Here is a 19,161-nt window from a genome sequence, read left to right on the forward strand (position 1 = left end):
TGGTTTATAATTTTGGTAATCAAGTTGTATCACATTTCTCAAATTTCATAATTAATCCAGTCGAATATTGGAATTTGGAATAAATCGGAATATATAATTTGGAATAGTTGATCAAATCAAATATATGAATAATATGCACGAATAAAATTTTGAATTTTGGAACAATAAAATATATAATAAGGAATGATAATTTATGGAATAAGGAATAAAATTTTAATCCAGAATAAGGAACGATAAATCATAATAATTATTATATTATTTTTAAGTTAATCATAGCGTTTTTACTTTTAGCGTTTTATGCGTTTTATATTTTTAGCGTTTTATATTTTATAAGCGTTTAATTTTTCGTGTTTTAGTGTTTAATTAATTTTTGTTTATTTTCTATGTCCCAGGTTAAAATATGCAAATAATATATTATTCACATTTCCCTCTCTTTAAATAAAATTTTAAATTTCACACCCTAATTTTAATTCAAAAAAAAAAAATTCTTCATAAGATGTTTTGAAAATTCACCACATAATTTAAATATATTTTTCTAAAATGAATGTTTTTTTACATAACTTTTTTCAAAGCTTTTAATTTCAAAAACTTTTTATCATATTAAGTATTACTTATAAGGGTTATTTGAATCAATCATGTGATTTAAAAATTACATTTTAACATATTTAAAATTAAGTTTTATCTTCTTGTTTAGGATTTTTAATATTTTTAATTATATTTAAGAATTCATCTTTAGGTTTATGTTAATTTACAACAATTGGTCATCATTCAAGAAATCAAAAAATATCAATATTATCCATTATGATTTTACATTTTAGTAATTTTAAAAATTTATAACATGCCTTTATCCTGGCATAAAATTTTAATTTATAATATTTATTACGTGGATTAGAATAATAAGTAACCATCATTGGTCTCACAAAATAGAATTCATAACCTATCGTTCAACTTCCATATCAGTTCTTCCTAAGTTGTCACATTAGGTTAGGTGCTGGCTATTATATTCCAGTCTAACATCCAGAGCCGGGACACCATAAAGAAAGAAGCTTTTTGCATGAAAGAACGTACTAAGGTTTGATTCTTGGTCATCTCAGTAGTTTAGGTAGTCACAATAGATAAGGTAGTCATAACATCACAATAGATAAGGTAGTCATAATAGGTAGTCATCTCCATAGGTTAAGCACAAGGTAGAGTCATAATAGGTAGTCATCTCCATAGGTTAAGCAATCAACACAATAGGTAGTCATATAAATAGAGTCATCTCAATGGATTAAGCAATCGTCATAGATTAGATGGTCATCTCAGCAGATTAGGTAGTCATCTTTTTCTAGTCCACCACCCAAAGGGCACCATGCAAAGAATAAGGATGGAGACGATGTTGCGCGAGGTTCGAGTCAGTAAAAATATATTTTATTAACTAATTTCTTTTTCTTTTGTTAAGGTATTTATACATTTTCTAACATATAAATTAGAATATAAAACGAAATACAAAAAAGTAAAATAATATATAAAAAAGTAAGGTTACGCCGTTTATAAAATAAAATTAGATTATAACAAAAATAATAAAAGTTCAAATGCAAAAAACAAAAAATAAGATAAAGGAATAACGCAACAACATGAATATATATTTTTAAAAAATCCGAATTAAAAAAAATTATTTATTGCAACTTGTGTTCCCACTAATTATTTGTCTAAATTTTTTATTCTATAAAAGAGAAATATATCCATATGTTTGATGTGGAGGACTCGATCGATAGTAATGCTAAAAATTACTCAAATATTTGTTCATGAATAAAATAAATTAGATTTAACCATTATTGATCATATTCCTGGAAATTCTATGCTCCTTACTGACAAAATTAGATAAGCTATAAAAATAATATCATTAAATTTATTCTACATGAAATGTTAGATATTAGAGAATATAAAAATATAAATACTTATATTAAAGAAGAAGAAGATTCAAATAGTAATAGCAGCCGTAAATTTGCCAAAGTTTATATTATAGGGGAAAATTAATTTTATAATAAAAAAGACTCTACATTATAAAAAAAAAATTGTATTATATATTTTTTGGTGAATCTTAATATTAGAACTTGATATAGTTTGCATCTTTTTTGAAAATATATTTGTAAATTTTTGCATTATATTTATGAATGAAATAATTTACATTTTTTTAAATTTGCAAGCTATTTTAAAGACTGCTTCTGTAACTGGTCTCTGAGTCTGCGACAAAATTATTTTAAGCGATATATGTGCGCCCATGATTTCAAATATAGCCTTAAACTCTAACTCATACTAATATTATGTCTTGGTAAAATTAAACGTATGAGAAAATAATTATTATAATAAACGAATTTTAAAATTGCATCAGGCCTCCATCATATATATACTATCCCCACTAGCCCTTATCAGTCCCTATCCAAAATATTTTCCAATTATTTTAGTATGGCTATGTACCATTATTGGCTGTATATAGCACGATCCTATCATCAAATATTTTTTTTATAGTTGCAATGCAACGTGCAAATATTTTGCGTGTTTTGATAATAAAGTCTATATATTATTATTAAATTTAAATAAAAATATTCTCTCGAATAATTTATATAGGTCTTTTAGTAAAAATTTAGTAAACTCTTTTAAGGTCTAAGAAATTGCCTGATAAATAACCCCGGGACGGGACGTCCTTTAAGTAAATTTATATTGTGAGAATGGAAGGGAAACAAAATGTTTCAGAGTATTTCAGGTAAAGTTTTGTAAAAGCTCAGTTCTCTTACATATAATTATTACGCTATTTTGACGGAAATTTTAATGTTTAAAAAATAGAGAATTCCAAAAAATTTTACTTTTGAATTATTGATAATACAATTATATTATATAGACATTACCAATGGGTAACATATTTATGGAAGCTTATGCATCAGAAGAGAAAATTTCGTTGGTGCGAACACCCTTTATAATTACAATTTGGATTTTAATAGCCAACATATCAAGAATAAGTATATATATTCCTGAAATATCCTATATAGGAAATTTCATTATTCGTTAAAAAAATACAAGGTTTTCATATATCCAAAAAATTCCCTTCGTGGATGCCAGAATCCTGTGTTTTAATCATTACAGGTATTATATATGGGTCGGTGTTTTTTTTCACGAAAATCGCGACTAAGGATGATTATCTATGGTTTACATATATTTTCTTCTTTGTTTTACTTCCGCCGATTGCTTTAAATGCTGGATATTATTTATATGGCCATAAATTTTTTGATAACATATGGACTATATTAAATCTTGCAGTTATAGGTACTTTGTGGAATACATTGGGGATAGGACTTTCATTGTACGGATTAGTTAAATTAGGTATACTACTAGAATATTTTTTAAAAAATATTTTTTTAAGGCGTATTTAGTATAGAAATTACTATTGTGGATTGCCTTTTGTTTGGTAGTTTGATATCGGCAGTAGATCCGGTATCCGTTTTGGCAATATTTGAAGAGATTCACGTCAATGAAATATTATACATTATCATGTTTGGTGAATCTCTACTTAACGATGGTATTTGTGTGGTAAATTATTAAGATTCTATAACACATATTATATATAGTATAAGTCTATTTTATAGGTACTATATAACTTATTTCTGTCTTTCAAAACTTCATCGCACGTTACATTAGATTATAATGACTTGCTAACGGGGGTATCTTCTTTTGCCTTTGTAGCGATGGGGGGAATAGCAGTGGGATTAATGGTAGGAATTATTGCAAGTTATGTAACCAAGTAAAATTTTAACTTTCTTTCTTAATTATAGCCTTAAAAGATATACAAATAAAACACCAAACATTGAACCACTTTTCATGCTTGCAATGGCATACTTATCGTATTTAATTTCCGACTTATTCCAAATTTCAGGAATTATGGCGTAAGTTTAACTTAATATATTATATCAATTTTAATAAAGGCTATATAATATATCGGAGCCCTCTAGATCCCTTCTCCAAACCAATAACGCTGAGAATCCCCATCCTAAAATAATTCAAATATAGAAATGGATACTATCTATGTATATTAACTAACAGGAACTCCCTGCGATTTTAATAAAATCATTAATTCGTATTCCCTCCGTGTTAGAGGTCCCTGATATATATAATTTTATAATCCATGCAATAATTTATAATATATATTTTTAAAATAATTAAAGCATAATTTCTTGCGCAATCGTAAATCAACATTATGCTTCACACAATCTTAGCATGCATTCGAATAATTGCGTGGCTAATTTGTTGGCAATGCTAAGCAGTGTATGCGAATCCATGATCTTCTTATGGATGGGAATTTCAATATTTGGAGACTATCATCTGTGGAATTCTTATTTCATATTTTTCTCTTTATTATTTTGCTTCATCTTCAGGGCTTCTGGTTATAATTTGATATGGAATTTATAATATATATTTTTTAAAGGAATCATAGTTTTGGTATGGATAGCAAATCAAAGAAGATTAATAAAATTAGATAATTTGGAACAATTTATTTTGAGTTACTCTGGATTGCGAGGAGCCATTTCATTTTCTTTAGCTCTGTCATTGATAAAAAATGAGCATTTAACCGAAGATTTAAAAAGAATGTTCTTGACAACAACAATAATCATTGTATTATTTACCACATTTTTTCAAGTACATATATAAGATGATTGTTTTACGGTATATATTGTTGATTAATTTTCCTCTTTGATTAAAACTTTTCCTTCCATTTTTTTTAATAATAAATTGTAGGAGATATTTTTAAAAAATAAATAAAGGGTATGACCATAAAGCCTCTTGTCGATTATTTGCGGATCAAAAAATCAGAAGATAATTCAAAATTACTTTCAGCGATAGTTTTTGGAAGGGTGAATTTATTTAATTTTGATCATATTTTTATATTTATTTCAAAAATGATTTTAACTCCAGTTTTTAAAACATTTGGTAAATGGAATGGAAAGTATTGTCAGTCCACAAGAATTCTTTTTGTTTAAAGAGAAGTTACGTTATATAATTTTTTTATCTTTCTTTCATTTTTTCAACATTTAGTAAATATTTTTTTTTCAATGAACAGAATGCGAAACTTTGACACTAATCAAATTAAACCGATACTAATAAGAGGCACCCCTATAACAAAAGATAAAAAATTAATTGAAATCTGCCATAATTTAAATATCGATTCTTTATCGAAGCACGTGATGGAGTTTGGTGGTAATCATTGTAAATTGTGTCGCCTATTTACCAAAATTGACAATTTTTACGACCCACAAAGGCATTCTTTTTCAGAAAACCGCCCTAGTAGTTTAAGTCCTAAAGAAATGAGAGGAATGATGGATATTTTTCCGAGCGAGATTATAAACCAAGCTGATTTGCATCATATTTTTAAGTTCAAAAATAAAAAGGTATATAATTTCTTTTCTAATCAATTATAGTATTATAATATGTAGGTTGATATTATTTTATTTTTAGCCTCCCAGAAATAAAGCTAACAGTAGACAATTTTTGATTGGCGAAGATTTATTTTTGAACAAATATTATAAGCCAGATGAAGAAAATGAAAGCAATTCCTTATTACAATCAAAGCGCACCTTGGGTATAATATTTTTTTTAAATTTAGAATAATTAGGACATTTAGATTCTAGTCTTGCGATAAGAAAAGGATTTAATATCCCATCTAATGTTAAGATTATCAAAACGACGCGCACCCAATCTTTACCAAAAATTCATCGTTCATCAGGTAAAATTTTAATTTTTTTATTTAAAGAAAATAATTTTTTTTTATAATTTTTGTTTGTTTGATTATTTAAACTTTAAGATTGCATTACAGCGTGAACCATTTTAAGGCTTACAAAGCACGAGATAATATCATTGTTTGAATTAAGAAAGACTACGAATCATTTTAATTGCTTTAATTTAGGATAATTTTATCAAATAATCTTTATTGAAAGTTCAGAGAAAACTCTGGTTGGAGGTGTTAAAACAACCTTATATTTTATTATTTTTCTAATCAACACTCTTTTTAATATATATTTATGTTTTGTTTCTTTTTTTTTGTTTTTACTTACTTCAAGTTTAACGCGGTAGTCTTTTTTGTTTTTTCTTTATTTTTTTTCTTTTCAAAACAACAAGTATACAAAGAAAAATTAATTAATTTTTTTTTCGTCAATTATATATTTATTTTTCACCACATCATCGTTATTCATCAAAAAAAATAATAATAATTTACACAAAAATAACAATAATTTATATAAAAAAATAATAATAATAATTTATAACAAAAAAAATATTAATTTACAAATAACCATTCCTTTTTGCGTTCATCCTTGACAGGAGGGGGGCTGACCCCTCAGCATAAATTTATACCCCTCTCATCTAATAGGAATGTTTAGTAAAATTTTGTAAAATTTATCTGGGCATAGAGGCAATAATAGTTTGCTCTACTTATGCCTATCGTATTAAAATATATGATACTGATGGACATACAACAGAAAAATTTATTTTTAAAAAATTCAAGCCATTGCTCTATTTATACCTATTATATTAAAATATGACGGACATATACAGAAAAATTTATTTTTAAAAATTCCTTAAATCCTCTAATTTTTGTCCACTTCTTAACGCTGCGTTTTAAAAAGCTTTCAATGTTAAAAGATAAAAGATTGAATTCTCACTTTTAATTTATTGATGTTGTTAAAGTTACTTTTTAAGTAACTAGTTACATTCAAAGATTACAATACCCAATGCCCAAAACTTAATATAGGATTACTTTATTTTAAATGAAACTAGCTATAGTTACGCAATTCTATTAGTAACATCATAGTTGTCCTATTTTTTTTTCAAAAGATGTTGTTAATATTTAATATACATTAAACAAAGGTAGATTTAAGAAAAAACTAATATTATTTATTGTGTTTGTATATGTCGCACGAATTTCGCAGGGGATATACTTCATAAATTCGGGTTTTTAGCATATTCTAAAAACATAAAGTGTCTATCCAACTATGTAGAAAAAAATAACTACCCTATATATATATCAAAATTTCTTCAAATATTTAAAAAGAATTTAGCGTGCTCCGTCAGAAATTTATATTGAAATCGCTGTTTAGAATTAACGGTGTCCAATGCAATAATGTGTTACAAGCATTTATCACTTTAAAGCCTTTATTGATATAATATATAGTTTATATAGCCAATTTAACAAAAAATCAAAGAGCGTCGGATTAAATAACGTCTGAACTGGGCAATTAGTTGCTGAAGATTAGAAGGGAACTTGATGTGATGGACATTTACCAATCTTCGTACAATAAAGGCCATTCGATGGTAAATTCTTAACAGATCTCGCCTTGCTGTATGATGTTCTATTTGAATTATCTAATCTTAAGGCTTCAGAAAAGAACAATTAGTTTACCTAAAGCTTAAAAATCAATAAAGCGAATGTAAAATCGTTACTATGCTTGGTAGGTTCTTAATCTTCTTATAATTTCTAAATGAATGTATATTTAATATTTTTAAAGAGGCACTTATTAAAATAGCTCAAGCTAGAAAAATAAATAAATTTGGATTAGTAATATTGAAGGAAAACAGAAGGCACTCTGGTATCAAACAAAATCATTTCATTACTGACTAGACAATGTGCAAAATAGGTTAACGTGCTAATTCCAATAATTCTAACAATGAAAAATTAAAATTATTTTAAAAACCTTAATAAAGCCAAAGGCCTAGCGAACTTAAAGACTTTCAATAAAATTTATAATAATTACGTAATAGCGATTGAAGTTCAATGTATGTGGATCGCAATAAATGTGATGAGGTAATATATTGATGGTGATAATGAAATTAGTAATAAATGCCCCCAAGATTTGAAAAAGTTTTAAAATAGTATTAACATAATTTCGTAGTTCTGCTGAATGTGGCAACGATAACCAATCGAGGAAACGGGCTGTTAATATTTTTGAAAATATTGAAAAAAATTTGCCATGGCGAGTATTGTATTTTTTCCCCACTTTTGTGAGATCTCTTCTGATTCATGCATTGTATTATAATTATTTATATATATCTAAAATACCACATTTTTTATGCAATTTGCAACATTAATATTTTAAAATATTCCAATTTTTAACTTTCTAAATAGCTATTATATAATGATTTTCAAAAAAAATTCTCAAACTAGTTATATTTAAGTTCTTCAAGAAAAGGTTGGTCCATTCCGACGGCATAGGCGAGCAGGGCAACAGTCCATGGCAACCGTTATTTGACTATTTTATGGGCATTCAAATTTTGTTTCTTGTTTAATTTCATAAAAAAAAATGCAAATTTATTATATTTTACTATTAAAATGGTCAATGGAAAAAATGGTTGTATTTAGCAGAAATCATAATCTAAACGAAACATATGTAAAGCCAATAATGAAAAAATAGTTTCTTATATGCCAAAATCTTAAAAAAATAAATATAATTATTTTATAATTTTTTAAAAAATAATAAGGTTTGACATATCAAGCCATATCTTATTAAAACAAAAAAATTAATCTATTTTTAGTTATTGAAATTATCTTTTTACCTTAAAAATATTTTTTTTACAAGATAAATGATAGGAAAAAATATAATAGATTTATATCAATTAGATGGACTATATTTTATTAATTTTTACAAGACTGGTTAATGAAATAGTCTAGGAGTCACTCTTTGGATATTAGGATTAAAGGGTTCAAAAAAATTTTTTACAATTATTTTCAAAATTACCTTTTTATAGTGGTATAAAAAGAAATATTCAAAATTTTGAGGGGGGTCTTAAAATTTTTCAGGGGGTTAGAGCCCCTACTCCTTCCTCCTAGTGGCGCTACTGTTAGTTTTCCTTGAGGATAAAAAAATATTTACATTATATTTATTTAATACATAAGCTTTATGGGTGGGTATTTTAAATTGCCCTCATCTAAATTGAGTTATTTTTTTGTTTTTAATGATTATTTGATAAGCTGTGATTAATATTATTTTTTTAATATGCGTTACTCATATTTATGATTAAAATTTACCATATTACATGCAGCTTTTCTCAGAATACGAAATTATTTTAAATATGGTTTTTTAAAGGGCCCTCAAGGTTTTTGATCCGGGCAGTCAAAAGTCTCGGCACGGTACTGAGAAAAGGTAAACAGTTACATTAACACCCTACTTATAACGTTATAAGCATTTAGGCAGCGTTAGATGAATCAGGTCTTTCAATATGAATGAATAGGACATACTATCATTACAAATTTATAGCTGAATATTACTTCATTCATATTGTATAATTCATATATTAGTCAAAAAAATTGGCCACCTCTATACCCCTTCTCCTTTTTTAAAGATTTCTGCTTACACCACTGGGTATATAGTTCGTTAATGTTTTTACACCTTTAGAAGATTCTAAAATATTTTTATACCATTAGGAATTTGTATTTCTTATTTTTTTTCTTTCTTTATTTAAATTTATAACGAGCCCGATCCATAAAAATTTTTTTTAAAATAAAATGTAAGTTTCTCTATGGCTCAAAATATTTTTTTTTACTGTAATAAATTATTAAAATCAGTTATACCCACCTAGGGTTAACTCGGGTTTATTCCCGGAATTTTTGGGAATCTATGGGAATATTTACTGGAAATTTATTGAAAGAAAATAATCCTAATTTTTGAAAAAAATTAAAATCCCTTTTATAAATAATCATGAATAGTTTCTTACATTCATTCAAATTTTTTGTTTCCTAACTCTAATAACAAATATATTTTCTTTGACAATACAACTTTTCCCAAAATAGATTACTTATACCTAAGTATGATTTAATTACACTAAAAAGGTTAAAGCCTAGTTTTTCTTGAATAATTATGAATAGCTTGGATGCATTCATTCATTCACATGGGATCTCAATAATAGTCTTTTTCTATTACTGATTTTTTAAATTTAGATGGTTTGATTATTCGAAACTTAGGCAATATCGAGCCAAGGATGGTTTTTAAATAAACTCATTTGGGCTGGAGTGAGATGAAATTGAGTTTTGATAATGTATTTAACTAAACAATTGATATATATTATTACAATTTAAGAAGTATTATTAATTCCCATACATTTCCCTCAATTCCCATAAATTCTCATGTGAAGTTATCGCCATTAAAATTCTCGAAAATTTTTCAGGCTTATACTTACCCTGTATATATACTTTTTAAAATTATACAAATTGAATCTATATTTTATTTATTAAAACTTTTTCTGTTGTAGCCCACTAACAATCAGAGTCGGCGTTTAAAATGTTTGTTATTCGCATAATAACGATCTAATAAATTACAAGTGAATCTATCATAAAAAATCTATAGGAATAATTAAAAGGTTTTTTATTAGGTTTGAACAGCCTCCTGACAAAAATGCAAATTTTTTATATATAAGTTCTAATTATTCAATAAAAATTTATATTTCTTCCTATAAATTACTTTATTAGAAAAAGATTAAAAATAACACTTTACTTGTGGCTTATATTTTCTATAAAAAAAGGGCGTAATAATGTATAGCATTGAGCTTTATTGATTTTTTACGTATATTCATAAAATATTAGATCGCGTCGTAAATGGTACTTATATACAAAACATATAGTCAGGTTGGTGTGGCGTTTGTGAGTCGGGAATTTCGGACATCACTTTCGGCTCAGATCTGGGATCGAATCTCAAAAGGATCGACTTTTTTCTGAAGCTAACTAGGTGGTTTGTCCGCTATGGGGTATGATATATAGCAGATAGGAAATATCCCAGTTTTTAGAACTTTGCACCATCAAATAATCAAGTCTTGAAAGATGTTGCAAATTATATGATTTCTATTATAGATAACCAGGAAACACTTACCTAATGCGTAATTGCCAATAATTAAATGATAAAATCGTAGACACATTGATGCCTACTGGTGTAACGCCCATAATAAATGAAGCCCTGTATTTATTTTTCTCCATCGAAAGATTTAGGAAGAGAGAAACACTTTTAGGTAATTATTTCTCCATAAACTTTATTGGAAGTCTTTGGAATTTTATTGGAAGTCTTTGGATCCACTTATTGCAGACCTTTGGTTTTATTACGTTTTTTTTAAATAATAGTTTTTCACCTTTTTTTAAATTATTAAAATGCCTTTCTCCTAAAAATTACATTATTATTAACTTTTACTTATTTTTTATTAAAATTAATATTTATGGGAAGATGGGTGAAGGGGGGAAATTATTTATAAGTTTACAATCGGAGTTATTGTATACTTCCCTTTTTAGCAATAGCGGTAGCGCGCTCCATGTTGGAGAATAGCTAAATATCGCGTTGCTTCTCAAATTTAAAATTTTGTGCAAAATTACTAAAATTTATTTAATTTTAAAATTATAATATTTGTATTTAATTTATTTATAATTTATATTAACGAACTCACGTTGTCGCTTTCGACAATTTATATATTATACCCCGTAGCAAGATACCAACTATTTGGTTTAAGGAAAAAACTTGGTCTTTACTGGATTCGAGCTCAGAACTATTAAGTGATACACGCACTCATCGACTAGGCTACAGATGTTCTCTAAAGCAATAATTATTTTTGTATTTAACAATAAGATTATAACGCTGTCAAATATTTTAATAAAAATTTTTAAAAAACTAATAATTTTTAGCACTATGTATAATTACCCATTTAAAATCAAAATTCCACTAATAGACATGGAATATAATTTCGAGATCGATGATAAAAATCAACTAGAAAATGATATTCTGCAATTTCCATCTCCCATATTGAATATTTTAAGCTTAATAAAAAAAATAGTAAAAGATTAAAATGTAGATGCTTAATACATAGAGCATATTATCTTATCAACAAAAAAATATTCATAAACTTCAATAAAATTATTACCTGCTGTTTTAAATTTGGAATGTTCATCTATATGCCTAAAATTTTACAGATTAAAAAATACCTAGATTTGGTGTATTAGGAGCTATATCCAACATATCAAATATTACCCAGTTTAAAGTGGCTAGCCCTAGAACATAAAATCAATGTGTTTCACGAAAATTAGTTAATAAAGTCATAATCTATTTTATAATTGTTACAGTTCAGCCAATTTCCTTTGTCGATAATTTATCAACCTGATTATATTATCTTATGACATCTAGATATCTTGCTGGAACAGTTATGGCAAGAATTTTGTATAATTTTCAAGAAATTAAAAAGTCCTTTATTAGATCTATCAGATGTCGCTTTCGTCTGTACAACAGCAGACTGTAGGAAGTTAAATAGAACGTAAATTAAAGTATATAAGTTCTCATCTTTTAACTTCCAAAGAGAAAATGATAATGGTAACGTTGACTCATTATTTTTCCATCAAGAATTTTAGATAAAAAATACGTTTGACGCATTTTTTAAATCGCTCAAATAAAGATTTTTGACAATTTCTTTCATATAAAAATTAAATACCGTATTGTCCTCAAGTGCTACTGTTGAGTAATTATTTAGTAAAACAAAGCTTAGTCACTTTCTCGGGGATGATAATACAAAAATAATTTTATTAATAAAATGCAATAAAAATAAATAAAGCATATGATTTACATTTCTATTCATATTTTTGTAACAAGAGTATTTTTTTTTAATATATTTTTTTATCTATCCATCCTATTTTCCGGTTCATCTTTTTGGAAGAATATAACCTAACAAATGAAATGGAATTTTGATGTCTATAGATTCTAATATTCTTAACTCATTCCTTATCATGACTATTCATGAATAATAAACAAATAAGATTTATATGCCTTATATATTTATTTATTTAAATTACAATATCGGAAAGGGTAAGTTCCATTCATTTAGTAAAATACAACTGGGTACAAGGTTTGTTGGTATCCTTGAGAAAAAAAATCGGCATAATTTTATGAAGGGTGGGCCTTCATAAAATTCACTTTCGCTCATTTTGGGCAGGTCTATGATCAACGTGCTAGATAAGATAAGATTTTTGTAACAATATTATTTATATTGAATTTGAAATGTGGACATAAATTAGATACATAAATAAATAAAAGTTATTTTTTCAAAAGTAGCTTAGCCTCTATTCTTTAAAAGGGTAGCTAATAGAGCGCTAATTTCAATCAGGGTGTTCCCTGGTGCAATGTATTTTGTTACTTATTGATGTTTACCCTATGTATGCGACGCCCTAAGTGTTTGGTGGCCATATTTTTGTATGACTGTTTAGTTAAAGCTGTATAGCCAGCTAAACAATCGGCTGTTTAGTATTAAGTCGAACAAGGACACATGTTATTCATGAAATTGAAATTTCCATTCACTCCACCTAAATAAAGGTCATTTTGAAAACTTTGAAAGTTGCACTTAATTAATTGATATAAAAATCATAATGATAGAACTAATTGTATATATTTGTATAATAAGAATTAACATACTACTTTGGGGAAGATTATAATTATGATGTCAGTTGAATAGTTTTTGGCTTAAACATTCCAAAATAGTTTAGTACTAGATAAATTCACTCATCCCTTTTAAAACACTATATAAATAATATTAGTTGGGCAGGTTTTATAAAAAAAGAATCTATATAGATACTTTATATTGAATCTCTTTCTAAATAAGAATATCTTCGATAAATATTTTTATGCAAATTTTATCTATTCCTTTTGCACAATAAGCGCTAAAGTTGATGAGAACAAGATAATCCCGGTTCATAAATAAATCAATATCATTGCTTTTCCACCCAACTTCATGAAGTGGGAATAAGGATATATACAAACCAACCAACAGAATTATCATATAATATTGATTGTTTCAAAGAGCTGATATAAATGACATCAAATATTATTTTATTCCTCAAGAGGAATCATCCTGAATGTTTAGAAATTTTAAGATTGAAAACAAATCAAGAAAACTAACCCCCCCCTCTCAAATAAGAGTCTTCAAAGAATTATTCCAATTAACGAAAACACTAGCAAATCTATGATATTTTGAGGACTATAATAAAATTTACTTAAAATATCATTTATATAAATATAAAATAAATACTAACAAATCGAAACTACACATGAATATTTGGATATTAAGTATTAGGGGTCAAAGCCCAACCAGGGCCGTAGCAGGAGTTTTCAGCAAGGGGGCCAACTGTTTTTTTTTTGGGTGGGGGGCAATATTTTTTCAAATAAAACAATTAGGCATATGGAAATTTTTTGCTATTTTAAAAAATTTGTAAACGACAATTTTTATTTCAACTTTAACATAAATGAATTAAAAGCTAAATTTTGTATTTTTTTTCCCATAATTCAGTAATACTCAATTTTGTTTGCGTTGATCTTTCATCAAATATCTAATGTTCGATAAAACTCTTTTTAGTGTATAGAATGAGGCCTCAGAAAGCCGTTGATACATGATGATGATTGCTGAGTAGCATTTGTACGATTCTTTAAAAGCAATATATTTTTTATATATAATATTTACGATATTTTCAAAATTATGTTTCTTTAATTTCTGCAACTAATAATCCTTTTGCTATTAATATTTCATGATGTAACATTTACATATTTAAGTTTGATGAATCAAGATAGATTTTTATCTGATATGAAATAATCAGGGTCAAAGGGGAGGGCATTAAAACATGATAGAAGATTATAATCATCTTGTGTAAAAAAACGATCTATAAAGTATCAATAATTTAATAATTCATTTTTAAAGAACTTTAATTGAACCTTTTTATAATCAAATTGCAATTTGATATCGATTAAAAATCTTGAAGATTTGAGTTTTACGTACCCTTGATGATTTTTGAGGGATAAGATTAAATTCTGATATAAGTTTCTCATCTTAATTCTTATCAAATCAAAAGAATTATTGCTTCTTTGTTTTTTTAATATGTTAATTGTGGAATCAATACAATTTTCAGCATCCACTATATTAGTACCTACAGACTATAGATATTTAGTCGATTAATTATTATTAATACCTCATAAATTAAAATGACAAATAAAATATAATTTATATTAATGGATTGAGATAGAAAACCAGAGGCTTCAACTGAATCATGAGTGGAAATCCCTATAGATTTCTATTAGGAAAGTAAAATAATGCTTTCCCAATAGCCTCAAAATTCTTATAAATAATACGATATGTTTTTAAATGGCCAGTCCACCTCTGTTTTAAAGGTTCTTAAGAGTATGTCCTGTATATTTACAGGATATGCACGCCTAAAAAAATTATCAATGTATTAGATAAATTAAAAAATTAGAAATGATAACAATATTATTATACCAATTTTGAACCACAAGATGCAACTTGTGGTTGTAGCATTATATATAAAGCACTTTTTTATTAATTTTTTTGAGGCAGATTTTGTACTCCTCCATTTTGGCCACACATGAGGTTTACTAATCATATGGCTAGCTTATTATATTCGATGAATGAATATTTAATTCATTAATTTACTTTAAAATATAATTAGTAATGAATTCAACCAAAAGACATTGTAAATTATAGATTCCTATTAAATTTTCTTAGATTTCTCCATAAAAAACATAATGTAATGAATAATTCTGCTCACGTTTTCACAACTTGTTTATTAATTTGTAAATTAAATAAATAATATTTTTCCAAAAATTTTGCATAATCATTAATGGTAAATTAAAATTTAATAACTAAATAAATTTTTTTATTTGAGGGATGCAAATTCTTTTGGGGGAGCCTGTTCATGCCCCCCCCCCCTCCCATGGCTACAGCTCTGAGCCCAGCCATCTTTGGTTGTTTAATAATTTTTGCACAAGTTGCCTGCCTTATTAAAATTTTTGCCAGGTCAGGACCATTGTAATTTTTTTTAATTTACCCAACTAGGCCCCATTAAAATTTTACAAAAAGTCAATCTTGGCCCATTAAGATTTTATAAAAAATCCACCCAAGCCCATTATTTTACAAATTTTTTGGCAATCATTTTAATACCAATTTTCCCAGTGTCAATTATGGCTATATTTCTCCATCTACAACCTTTTTAAAATAAATCAATTGTTTGATATCTGTATTGTGCTCTTTATGTTTTTAAATAGGCCCAAATATACATTCAAAATAGGAGCAAATCCTTTTATCTTATTTAAACAAATGAAAATGTATCGTAAAATAAAATATTAACTAGTTATATTTAATAAATATTTTTTGTTTTTAGCCACCAATCCATTAACTATTGCTGAATTAACACTCCCATGGAAAACACCTACTAAAGTTCCAGTCAAAATGCCAAGCCCTACTAGAGTGCCTGATAATTTGATCATTCCAGAAAAAATGCATAGCCCAACTAGAATTCCTAGTATAGTGGAAAGTTATAATATTCATGTCAACAAAAAAAGATAAATAATTGCAATATGGAATTATGTAAATTATATATTTTTAATAAAATGGCGTTTATAAGTAAAAACCATACAAGCTTGTGTTTATTTCATTTTCTATATTATATATATTTACTCTTTGTAACTATATATTGCTCTATTCAATCTTTTTCATTTCTGAATAATCTTCTTCTTTCATATTCTCTGGTTTGGGTTTATCAGCAATTTGAACTTGTTGAAAAATTGTATTTACGATTGCCTGATAAATAGGGGTAATATAAGGACTTAGAAACTTATACCATATATAAAATATTATTGGTATGATGATACATGAAATACAAACCATAATAGTTCAATTTATATCATAAATTTTTTAGCAATAGAATATTTTTTTAAGTCGCATTAAATCAATAAAAGTACCGAAAATCAATGATTGAAAGGTGTAATCATTTTCTAGAACCCAACATCATACTCATATTAAATCATTCTAAACTGGTTGCATGCCTCAAAATCAACGATAAATAATTCCTTCTTTCAGAATAAAAAAAGGTGTACAACATGGCTGTACTCTATTGTCACTCCTGTTTAATATCATATTAAATAAAGTCATAAATGAAGCACTGGGTGCGGCCGATCTGGCAGATATAGGGTCAAATGAGACGATACGTTTCAAAAACAGAATAATATCATATGCAGATGACATCGTTGTCATATCCAAAATATAGAAGAAACCATAAATCTACTCTACCTATTAAAGACCTTGAGTTATAGACATAGGAGTAGCCGGGGGGTGCCCCCCCCCATTCAGAAATTTATCACTTTTTGTGAATATTATTTTAATTTGACGCCCAACTTTTTAATAATTAAAAAAAAATGATTCATTTATACACTCCATAGATACCCAAAATGTTTTCAAAATTTTATTATTTTAACCCTTTGACGCCCAACTTTTTAATAATTAAAAAAAAATGATTCATTTATACACTCCATAGATACCCAAAATGTTTTCAAAATTTTATTTTTAAATACACAGGTAAAAAAAAATAGGCTTATTATAATACAATAAAATACAAATATCTATTTATTATAAAAATCACAAAAACAATTTTTATATTGATTAAAATATAAATTATATTTTGCACATTTTGTTCTGGCGTATGCATTTATGCATAACTTGTATCTTTGCTTCGTTTCGCAGGAATTCGGTCACTGACTAATGTTGTCATATCTGATATAAGAGCTATTATAGAAGAACTTTAAAAAAAAATTATTATTCATTCAGAGGTATCTATGATTCTTTTAATAATTTTGCCTGCCGATAACAATGCGTTGACAATATGTGTTTTAAATTTGATAAGTTTCATGAATTTGTTCTCTTTTTCATGGCATATTTACCGCCTATACAAAAAGCTAAGAATTTACTACATACATATCAATGAGATGAAAAATGATTCTCAGGTAGAACCTTTTACCTTTAATATCTATAGCATTCAACAAGCGTATCATGTAAATCGACTCCTTCCATACCTTCATTATATATTTTTAATATATTTGGTTGGCACTTCAATATATTTTTTGCTACTTAGTGACCATCTTTTTACATTTTATATTGATGAACACCGACAAATGATGAGATGACGTGCATAAACTTATTGTCATACCATTTGGCAATTAATATATTTTCTTTTTTATCAACTTTACATACATAACTCCACACTTATCTCCAATTCTGATGATGTTGGATTAGTTTGATTTCCCGCATAAATCTTAAAATCATATACAATCCCGCAACTTTGTTCACATATATTATTTAGTATATCATCTGAAATGAATAATTTAAAGTAGATATGGAGTTAATATATTGGTTAAAGTGGAAAAATGTATTAGTATAATTTGGGTCCAATTGATGGATATCACCTGCTCTCCATTTCATATTATTTTGGATGATAATATTATTATTATTTTTTGGATCTTCTATCTCAACTTGAAGATTATTAGATGTTGGTTTTGATGAAGTTGAAAGAGAATCATCGTAAAAAGTGTGCAAAATATCTTCTTCATTGTCTGATTCATCGATGTAGGCTTCCGAAATGTCTCCCTCAACTAGTATTAAATTATTTGTCATCTAATACTTATACAGATTCATTTAAAAAATATAATAAATGTAAAATTATAATACAAGTCAGAGGAAATATGTCTTATTAACGTCAAATCCAAAATTGGTGTGGTCTGATTGGATTTAGAATAATTATGGTGAAATATAATTATAAGTTTTTTATAAATATAAAATAAAATAAATGTTTAAAAAAGGTATTCTAATATCCCAATGACTTATTTTGGCATTATGCACTCTAAGTTGATATAAAAAAGAGCATTATTCATTTTTAATAAAATAATTATTCGATAATATTATACCCTTATCTTTAATAATGAACAAAAAATTTATGAATTTATTAATAATAATTATCCACAGAATTCGTTATATTGTCGTTATAAAACTTATATAATTCAGCTAAAATGGTAAATATAAAATTATGAAAATATGATTAGATGACTTAATTTAATAAATAAATACATTATGAGTTCAATAATTTTAATAAATTATGACGAAAGTAGTTTTATTATATTTATATCATATGATGCTAAATTAATTACTATTGTCTTTTATAAATTTAAAATATTGTAATTATATTATATGATGTCAAAACAAATCGTGTGACGTTCAAAGGAGTAAAGCTAGGACTAAAGGGAATATATCCCCTTTAGTCCTACCCCCACTCCTCTGAACCCCACACAATGT

The 19,161-nt window shown here is 26.5% G+C and overlaps 2 protein-coding genes across 2 annotated transcripts; both read left to right on the plus strand.

Moving 5' to 3' along the window:
- The first annotated feature begins 1,905 nt into the window (after positions 1-1,905).
- On the plus strand, positions 1,906-5,133 carry LOC135930164 (sodium/hydrogen exchanger 2-like). Its single transcript, XM_065466947.1, has 11 exons — positions 1,906-1,995; positions 2,882-2,999; positions 3,061-3,360; positions 3,401-3,567; positions 3,624-3,778; positions 3,819-3,920; positions 4,200-4,417; positions 4,460-4,671; positions 4,797-4,886; positions 4,948-5,023; positions 5,093-5,133. The coding sequence occupies exons 1-11, from the start codon at positions 1,906-1,908 to the stop codon at positions 5,131-5,133; spliced, it is 1,569 nt and encodes a 522-aa protein (XP_065323019.1).
- A 133-nt stretch (positions 5,134-5,266) lies between these two features.
- Positions 5,267-16,442, plus strand: LOC135929940 (uncharacterized). The gene is made up of 4 exons (XM_065466693.1): positions 5,267-5,420; positions 5,488-5,611; positions 5,654-5,755; positions 16,202-16,442. Exons 1-4 carry the CDS (start codon positions 5,337-5,339, stop codon positions 16,384-16,386), a joined length of 495 nt encoding a protein of 164 aa, XP_065322765.1. The 5' UTR covers positions 5,267-5,336; the 3' UTR covers positions 16,387-16,442.
- Positions 16,443-19,161: the final 2,719 nt, after the last annotated feature.

Source organism: Gordionus sp. m RMFG-2023, chromosome 5 (assembly GCF_954871325.1).
Source record: "Gordionus sp. m RMFG-2023 chromosome 5, tfGorSpeb1-WG-v2, whole genome shotgun sequence".
Classification (NCBI taxonomy): Eukaryota; Metazoa; Nematomorpha; class Gordioida; order Chordodea; family Parachordodidae; genus Gordionus; species Gordionus sp. m RMFG-2023.